A 10233-nucleotide genomic window follows, 5' to 3' on the forward strand; every position below is an offset into this window, starting at 1 on the left:
CAACCAGAGTGCCACATGATTTTATAGCAGACCTCGGACAAAGCCAGGCTACGCAGGGAGTTAACACTTCTCTTCAAACTTTGAGAATTTGCTTTACCACCGTCGAACATGGCCAGCAAAATCACCCCTCTTCTTTTCCGGGCACTGGTTGAGATGTCTGAAGTACACTCTTCAAAAGTTGTACGAGGAAATCCCATCAGAGCAAATATCAGGTAAGAGCAAAAATGCCGGTGAGCGATCCTCCAGCAAGTTTGCAACAACCGGCGTGTAGGCTATTTTGATCATTCCCCAACTGTAGCATGTGGCTTATATATTTTTCACAATGGTTGAATACAACGGCAATAAAATAAAAATTACATTAAAAAATATGTCTTAAGTCTGAGACGTTTGTATAAAATGTAGGCCTAGGATGTTGAGAAAATGAAGCTAGATTTCCGGATCCAATTAAGGTTGGTAAATCCTGAGCTAATTTGGAACATAGTGCAGTACAATTGAACATGTTAAGAATTATAAAGAAAAAATGAAATTTTTCCAACTGGAGAAAGTTTATATTGCGAGGTGACAAGATGTACATCTCGCGATTGATAACGGTTTGTCCTATATTGGCGTACATTAGGCTACAGAATTAGAAAATGTCTGTTTCTCTGAATGCCAGGCAGTAAGCTCCAAAACGTCTGTTAACGTGCTCTGTTCATAACCCTCAGGTGTCTTACTTTAACCATCAAATTCGTCTTTGAGTTTAGTAACCATTTTAGATCAGCCTACTACACAGTGGAAGTTATAGAGCTTTTGAAAGGGTCTGATCTCATTGTTTTAAGTCTGGGATTTAAATACACAACCAAGCTATTTTCACCAAACTGGGACAAAATAATGTAGATCGTCTTTGTTATGATACTTTAAAACTTATTTTCTTCTGGAGTTTGGAAACATTGACTATCAAACAAAAAAGTCTCCACAGCAGGTGGTTAAACCTATGTGAGCATAAAACCAGTGTGCTTTACCAGAGATTCACATTTTCTCTCTCTTCTCCTCCTCCCAGACACCTGGGCAGCTGTGGGGTCCTGTCAGCACGGCGTGCCACCCTTCCCCTGTCTTCCCCCCTCCGGACCACACCCTCCCGCAGCTTCATTAACCTGGCTGCCTCCATCACTGCCCACAGGATGGAGTACTCTGAGAGCCGCACACTAGGGTGAGACTTCATCACACACACAACTCCTCTCTGCCCCTCTGTCTTGTCAGCCCCTGTTGACCAGAGGTGATTCTAAAGCCCCACTTTCCTATTCTCAACTTCAATACCCTTCAGTTAACATGTGGTTGGATTGAAATAGACCGGAGCATATTGTATCTTTCCTATATCACAGGCCAATTTTTACTCCTGACTTTTTCTTTTTTAAGTGTACATGAGTAGTCCTATGAGCATCTTATTGATGGATCCCCCTCTCCTTCCCCATCCAGGTACACTCCAGAGCAGATGTACAGTGTGGTGGCCAGTGTGGACCAGTACCAGCACTTTGTCCCTTGGTGTAAGAAGTCCCGGGTTGTGAAGGGAAGGAACGGGGATGTCCGGGCCCAGCTGGAGATTGGGTTCCCTCCCATCGTGGAGCGTTACACCTCGGAGGTCACGGTTGTCCCAAACCACCAAGTCAGGGTAAGCCCCGATAACATTGTACAACACGGTTTATAGCAAGGAGAGGGTAGACATCCTGTATCAATATGGACATTGTGCCCTATTTAGAGTGCCTTCAGAAAATATTCATACCCCTTGACTTATTCCACATTTTGTTGTTACAACCTGAATTCAAAACGGATAAAAATAATAATTCTTATCCATCAACATAGAATACCCCATAATAACAAAGTGAAGTTGGTTGTTGATCATTGCTACATAGCCATTTCCAAGTTTTGCCATAGATTTTCAAGCCCATTTTTAAGTCAAAACTGTAACTCGGCCACTCGGGAGTATTCACTGTCTTCTTTGGCCTTGCGTTTTATGCCATTGTCATGCTGAACAGGGAATCTTTCTTTGTCTTTCGGGAAGTAGACAACCAGGTTTTCCTGTAGGATTTTGCCTGTGCTTAGCTCAATTGTTTCTTTTTATCCTAAAAAAACTCACTAGTCCTTGCCAATGACAAGCATACTCATAACATAATGCAGCCACCACCATGCTTGAAAATAAGCAGAGTGGTACACAGTGACGTGCTTTGGATTTGCCCCCAAACATAAGTTTGTATTCAGGACATAAACTTAATTTCTTTGCCACTTTGCAGTTTTACTTTAGTGCCTTATTGCAAACAGGATGCAAGTTTTGGAATATTTTTATTTTGTACAGGCTTCCTTATTTTTACTCTGTCAATTAGGTTAATATTGTGGAGTAACTACACTGTTGTTGATCCATGCTCTGTTTTCTCCTATCACAGCCATTAAACTCTTTGTTTTAATGTCACCATTAGACTCATGGTGAAATCCCTGAGCGTTTTTCTTCCTCTCTGGCAACTGAGTTAGGAAGGATGCCTCTATCTTTGTAGTGACTGGGTGTATTGATACACCATCCAAAATGTAATTAATAACTTCACCATGCTCAAAGGGATATTCGATGTCTGCTTTTTTTCTTCTTTTTTTTACCCATCTACCAATAGGTGCCCTTAAACACTATGGCACAGTGTGAGTCCGTGCAACTTATTATGTGACTTGTTTAGCAACATTTTTACTCCTGAACTTATTTAGGCTTGCCATAACAAAAGGGTCAAGACATTTCAGCGTTATGTTTTTTTTAATTTGTACACATTTCAAAAAACAATTCTACTTTTACATTATGGGGTATTATTGTGTGTTGGCCAGTGACACAATCCCAATGTAATCCATTTTAAATTCAGGCTGTAACACAACAAAATGTGGAAACAGTCAAGGGGTGTGAATACTTTCAGAAGGCATATCATCTGGAATTTCAGTACTGTAACTTGTGGGATTCAAATGTACTATAGGACCGGATGAATGGGTTAAATCGTCTGTAATACATTGATTAGATCCTCCTAGGGGATAAATACTAAGTCGTTTTATTTGATCACCTAGCTGCTAACATTGTGCTCCTACGTCCATAGAGCAAGGATTAGAGAGGCTTTGTCTGGGGCCATGTCCCGGACAAGAGCAGTGTGTAATGATGCGTGTGCATGTTGTCTCCCAGGCCGTGTGTACAGACGGATCCCTCTTCAGCCACCTGGAGACGATATGGAGGTTTGCCCCTGCAGCCGAGGACCAACCCGACTCCTGCAACATCGACTTCCACGTGAGTACCACCATTTTGTCCACCAGAACAGTTCACTTTCATTTGGCGTCAGCCTGAGACTAAAAGTCAGCAAGGTTAGATAATAGCCCACTGAAGTACACCGTCTTAGTGTAGTTAACATATATGAATGTTACATAGGTCTACTCACAGGAACGTAAGTGATTACTAATTAACTTTAGGGCTTGAGATCAAATTGCCTGCCATGGGGGTAGTTTTACACCAGGCCTTGCATTTCTCTCAACCTCTATAGATACTTTATTTTTGGAAGGAAGAGGTTGAGTAAAGCCAATTTAGGTTTTTATTTATATCCAGTACAGTTGTTAGTGTTCCTAGCCTCTTCACATAGCTGGCCAGAGAGGTCATAGCGATATCTCTCCCTCTCTACTCCCTGTCAGGAACTTTGTCACCCAAATATTGGGACAGGTTACCTGTAGTGGAAATGGGGTGAGGGATTTGGGAGATGGACAGCCTCATTAAGAAAGGCCTTAGGATGACTTTGCAGGAATAATCAATAGTGTGGAATTGAATGAGTTCGTTGTCTGTCTGTCAGCCAGCCGTTAAATCAGGAATACAGATGGTGGTCCCTCGTTTCGATATGAGGACTGCCCTCAAAGGAAACAATATTCTTCAGATGGATAGGTACACTTGTCAGCAGCATGGTTATGGAATTTGAGTGTACTTATTTTCTCCCCTTCACTCTTCAGGTGTCCTTCGAGTTCAGGTCTCTGCTGCACTCCCAGCTGGCCACCCTGTTCTTTGACGAGGTGGTGAAGCAGATGGTGAATGCCTTTGAGTCGCGGGCAGCCAAAATATACAGGGGGCACCACGCCCCTTCCAGGAGGCGCCAGCGAGGAGACAAGCAGCATGAGAAGACCCCCACTCACTGACACGGACTGAAATAAGACCCACTCCCTACCACCATCCCCACCTGAAACCCCTCACAACTCCATTTCACCATGTCTTATGCAGGAGACTGGGTCTTCTCTTTTGGGTTTTGTTCTTGTGTACACAAAAGCACCTATTTATTTGTATTACAGAAACTTGAATTTATTTACTTGAATGTACATACTATTTTTTTATTTGGGATGGAAGTGGATGTTTTGTTGTCAAATGTTGATGTTTGAAAGGGACCTTCTTATTTAAGTTACAGAAGACGAAGTGACTCCTTTGTGGTGTTCAAAAACATCTGAGAGGTCAGCTTTTTCTTCCTGGCACTAATACAATAATATTTTTTTTGTCTGAATGGAAAATTAAACAAAGCTCATTTTGATACTCTTTGTACCTCATGCGTTTATTTTGTATGTGTTGTCAACTGTGTCTTCTGTTCATTGTTGATTACTGGAATGGTCAAGACGGAGCTAGGTGAAAGTTGGTAGGATCACAGATGTGTAGAAAGCATTGTTTCAACAGCCAAGAGAACGCAGCTCCAGTAACAGAAAGTTGTCCTGTAGTAGACCTGTTCTCCTACTGTCTACCAATGTTCTGTTCCATCAGGACAGTTCCAGGAAGGCACATGACTTGAGGATTAGTTGTGTAAGAGCCAGGAAGGAACACAACACAAAAGACATGAAGGCAGGGTCAACTCCTCCCTCCTGCTTCCTCACTGTTAAACCACAGCCAATCAAGATTTAGGAACATTTTAAGAAAAGGCTTTCTGCTGTTGTGAATGTGGATACTGGCTTGCCTTGGCAGTTGGGTTATTTTCCAGTTGAGAAAGTGATCTGGGGGTAACTGAAGCTTATACTCTTATTTTTTTTATTTTTTTAGTCCTTGGAAAAAGTAATACAACTTGATATCAGTGAGTCTACTGCTCGTGATTTAGGAATGCCACGAACCGGCCCCCTGTTAGTGCTAGGTCTCCCCTCCATGTCAGCTGGCAGAGACATGGACACCCAGGCTGGTAGTGAGCCAGACCAGTGCCTCAGTCACAGTCAGCTGCTCCTAGCTCAGATTTATCACAAGCATCACACCCTCCCTACCCAAGTGTCTTTATATAATTAGCAAGGTATTAATTTAACACACCCGAATGGTGGGATACTCCTCCACGTAAAAGAACAGACAAAAGATGAGACATGGCCCAGCCGCATATTTTAAAAAGCTGTGAAGTTGCATGAGGCAAGGAAGGTCATAGTGTATGTCGTCTCCACAACCCAACTGGTTTAAACTGACTTTTTTAAACTCACTTTTTAGACATTCTGTATCAATATGGAAATTGTGCCCTATTTAGAGTGCCTTCAGAAAATATTCATACCCCTTGACTTATTCCACATTTTGTTGTTACAACCTGAATAAAAAATAATAATTCTTACCCATCTACACAGAATACCCCATAATAACAAAGTGAAAACATATTTTTGCCCCCCCAACCAAGATGCCTTGTCTCCTCCCAACAGGTGTGCATGATCAAAATAAATGTAGTGGTAGCCTTACCCATTCATTCATCCTTTCATAACTGGTTCCAAGAACATTATGCAGTTCTACACCGTCAAGTAAAGTACTGTTAGAATCCACTTTTCTCAACCAATATGTCATATCAAGCCAATGAAAAAGCCCCACATTGACTTCTCTTCCTCCAATGAAAAGGCTGCTCCCTGGTGGACATAATGATCATGGTGCATTAAATGCATTAAGAATCAAAATATTAAATACATAACACAAAATCAACTACTTCCATAAAAACATTAAATACATGACACAAAATTAACTACTTCCATCAAACGATTAAATACATGACACAATATCTACTACTTCCATCAAAACATTAAATACATGACACAAAATTAACTACTTCCATCAAACGATTAAATACATGACACAATATCTACTACTTCCATCAAACGATTAAATACATGACACAATATCTACTACTTCCATCAAACGATTAAATACATGACACAAAATCAACTACTTCCATCAAAACATTCAACTTATCTAATGAAAAGTTATTTCAATCAATCGTTACACAATGGCCCAATAAATACTAACTACAACTATCAATATACCCTAACATGGTTAACCCTCTTTTATATGTCTTCGCTATTTGTTGATGCTATAATTATAGTATGCATCATAAAAGGCAAGTAAATTATATTATCACAGCATGGGCTGTATTATTTTGTCCTAAAATGATTTTACCAAAGATATCCAATGCAGAAAGATTGACACTCAAGAGCATAAATATCCAGGAAAAAAAGACTCTGTTTGACCTTTTTCCATTTTAACTGAGAGCTGAACTATCTTCCTCTATGAGCCCCTCTACATTTCCTTTGACCTTGCCCTTGCAAGGGCAAAGGAAAGTGTGTTCAGCACTTCTCAGATAAATAGTTCCTACTTCCTGATGGCATATTTATAAAGAGGAAGACAGAAAAAATGCAGAACCATACTGCAGGAAAGGTTTCAGAAGAACATGAGTTTGAGAATGAAGGGTATTGTAGTCTTTTTGCTGGCACTATGCTGCTGTCTGTCTGGGACACAGGGTCAGGGAGACCACGAGGACCAGAAAACATGCTGCCCATCTGACACTTGCTCTCTGATGAAAGAACTGACATCTATAGGAGAGAAACTAGGAGCCATGGGGGAGAAACTGGGAACTATGGGGGATAACCTGAGACTCATGGAGACCCGGTTACAAACCAGTGAGAATGAAGTGGAGGAGCTGAAGAGACTAACTGGAGGTAAGATAGCGCTTTTCACGTGTCACCAACCTCCTATCCACCCATTGCTTCTCTGTCTGTTATAGGGATTATCCTATATTTCACTTTCTAACAGCCTCTGATCTTTGAATACATTATTGTATACAACTGATATGATATACACTGAGTGTACAAACCATTAGGAACACCTGCTCTTTCCATGACAGACTGACCAGTTGAATCCAGGTGAGCTATGATCCGTTATTGATGTCACTTGTTAAATCCACTTCATATAGAATAAGGGGAGGAGACAGGTTAAATAAGGATTTTTAAGCCTTGAGACAATTAAGAGAGGGTTTGTGTATGTGTGCTATTCAGAGGGTGAACAGGTAAGACAAAATATTTAAGTGCCTTTGAACGAGGTATGGTAGTAGGTGCCAGGCGCACGGGTTTGAATGTGGCAAGAACAGCAACACTGCTGGGTTTTTCACGCTCAACAGTTTCCCGTTTGTATCAAGAATGGTCCACCTCCCAAGGGACATCTAGCCAACTTGACACAACTGTGGGAAGCATTGGAGACAACATGGGCCAGCATTCCTGAGGAAAGCTTTCGACACCTTATAGAGTCCAAGGGGGTGTAACTCAATATTAGGAAGATGTTCCTAATGTTTTGTACACTACTTTTTAATATAGATAATCTCATCCATCCTGTATCTCTCGCAGGCCGTCCTCAGGTGGCCTTCTCTGCAACTCTCTGGGACACAGGCGATGCTGCTGGGAACACTGGACCTTTCACCACTTCCATTCCCCTGCAGTACAAGAAGGTCTTCTCAAACACCGGCAGCTCCTACAACCCTGCCACAGGTACTAGATATTCTCCCTCTCTCTCTCTCTGTCTGTCTGTCTGTCTGTCTGTCTGTCTGTCTGTCTGTCTGTCTGTCTGTCTGTCTGTCTGTCTGTCTGTCTGTCTGTCTGTCTGTCTGTCTGTCTGTCTGTCTGTCTGTCTGTCTGTCTGTCTGTCTGTCTGTCTGTCTGTCTGTCTGTCTGTCTGCGTGCGTGCGTGCGTGCGTGCGTGCGTGCGTGCGTGCGTGCGTGCGTGCGTGCGTGCGTGCAGAAACTAAAAGCTATGTCCCTACAGGTATCTTCACTGCCATGGTCAAAGGAATGTACTACTTCCGTTTCTCAATGATGAACAACTTGAATGCACCTCCTAATTCTGTGGTGTGCTTGACCAAGAATGGCCAGAGGCTGGTGTCTGTCTGGGACACTGTAGGATCTGATGCCAACGACAGTGGTAGCAATGCAGTGGTCATTCCTCTGGAGGTGGGAGATAATGTCTATGTTGAGTTACAGGCTAACAGGCTGGTTTATGATGATGGCATGAACTACAACACCTTCAGCGGCTTCCTGCTCTTCACGATGTAAACATGGAACACATTTCAACAGCTAAATGGTTGAAATTACTTTATTTTCTTTAGTAGACATAAAATAGTAATCTGTGCTTCATAGCACACTGTGAGGTTATAATGCAGTGCAATAATGTATAAGAGTATGTTGTCATCAGGTGGACATGTAACTGTATAAATAAATACATCATATATTGATCCTAGATGTAACTGAACATTTTTGTACGGTAATGCTTCACTGAAGTGAAAAAATGTAATAACCTTTACTATATGTAAATTAACTTACATCTGTCAATAAACTTTTAACCATTCATGAAAAAACATTCCTTTACTATTCAGATACTTACTCTTAGTGTCACGTCCTGACCAGTAAAAGAGGTTGTTTGTTATTGTAGTTTGGTCAGGGTGTGGCAGGGGGTGTTTGTTTTATGTGTTTCGGAGGTTTTGGTATATGTTCTATGTTAGTATATTTCTATGTCCGTGTATAGTTTTTCTATTTCTATGTTTAGGGGTTTTGTTTGACCTTCAATTGGAGGCAGCTGTTTCTTGTTGTCTCTGATTGGAGGTCCTATTTAGTAGAGGTTTTTCAGCTTGTGTTTGTGGGTGGTTGTTTTCAGTCTAGTGTTTTGTACCTGACGGAACTGTTAAGCTGTCGTTCGTTTCTTGTTTTGTTTACGTGTTCAATAAAAGTTAAAAATGAGCACTCAACCCGCTGCGCCTTGGTCTACTCCCTTCGACGGCCGTTACACTTAGTATGTGCAGAGTAGTCCTACTCCTAAGTGCCATAACTTAAGTCTGCCTAAGTGAACTGGCTATTATATTGATCATGGTGAGGTACATTTGAAAGGAAGATACATGCATTTCAAAATGGATTTCCCAAGATACTGACAAAGTAAACTCTATTTATAAAGACCATGTCAGACACATTTAATGTGTATGTAAATAAGTGACACATAAAAATCAAATCATGTCCTGTAATCATGAGTTTCAGTTGACCAGTGGTGGGAAAAGTACTCAATTGTCATACTTGAGTAAAAGTAAAGATACCTTAATAGAAAATGACTCAAGTAAAAGTGAAAGTCATCCAGTAATATACTAATTGAGTAAAAGTCTAAAAGTATTTGGTTTTAAATATACTTAAGTATCAAAAGTAAAAGTCATAAGTCATTTCAAATTCCTTATATTAAGCAAACCAGACGGCACTATTTTAAAATGTGTATTTTATTTACGGTCAGCCAGGGTCACACTCCAACACTCAGACATCATTTACAAAAAAATAAAATTGTGTTTAGTGAGCTTGCCAGATCAGAGGCCATAGGGATGACCAGGGATTTTCCCTTGATAAGTGAACGAATTCACCCATTTTCCTGTCAAAATGTAACAAGTACTTTTGGGTGTCAGGGAAAATGTATGGAGTAAAAAGTACATTATTTTCTTTAGGAATGTAATGAAGTAAAAGTAGTAAAAAATTGAAATAGTAAAGTAGTTTTACATAAGTACTTTACACCACTGCAATTGACAGGGTCTTCATTTCAATCATACATTCAACATAAAAGTTAGTTGTGGACAGGGGTTTCAGATCTGAAATAAGTGTTTCCCATGTATCATTATGGAAGAACAGTAATTCAGGGAGAGGCAGAGGTCTTGGGGGCACATAAAGCATAGAGGTCTGCATGGTTTATGATTGTTAGAAGCTAAACACTTTTACATTTCTTAAATGACCTTTAAATGCCCTGTTGTCTTTTATCTTCTGTTTTTAACTTCATTGCTTCTCTTTACTCTATTTTTTTCAAAGCAGGTCCATTTATTTGTCTTTTTGCGCAAGTCTGTATTTTCCCTCTCTGTTAACCACCCAAAAGTTTCCAGCATCTTGTGCAATATTTGACAAGTGCACAATATAAAGAGGAAGACT

General features: G+C 40.7%; 2 protein-coding genes across 2 annotated transcripts; both read left to right on the plus strand.

Annotated features, from left to right (window-relative positions):
* Positions 1-4553, plus strand: LOC106601031 (coenzyme Q-binding protein COQ10 homolog, mitochondrial). The gene is made up of 5 exons (XM_014192895.3): positions 1-212; positions 1040-1189; positions 1456-1648; positions 3182-3283; positions 3988-4553. Exons 1-5 carry the CDS (start codon positions 109-111, stop codon positions 4168-4170), a joined length of 732 nt encoding a protein of 243 aa, XP_014048370.2. The 5' UTR covers positions 1-108; the 3' UTR covers positions 4171-4553.
* A 2117-nt stretch (positions 4554-6670) lies between these two features.
* On the plus strand, positions 6671-9029 carry LOC106601034 (cerebellin-3). The gene is made up of 3 exons (XM_014192902.3): positions 6671-6957; positions 7639-7779; positions 8054-9029. Exons 1-3 carry the CDS (start codon positions 6690-6692, stop codon positions 8338-8340), a joined length of 696 nt encoding a protein of 231 aa, XP_014048377.2. The 5' UTR covers positions 6671-6689; the 3' UTR covers positions 8341-9029.
* The last annotated feature ends 1204 nt before the right edge of the window (positions 9030-10233 follow it).

Source organism: Salmo salar, chromosome 03 (assembly GCF_965601325.2).
Source record: "Salmo salar chromosome 03, fSalSal1, whole genome shotgun sequence".
Taxonomy (NCBI): domain Eukaryota; kingdom Metazoa; phylum Chordata; class Actinopteri; order Salmoniformes; family Salmonidae; genus Salmo; species Salmo salar.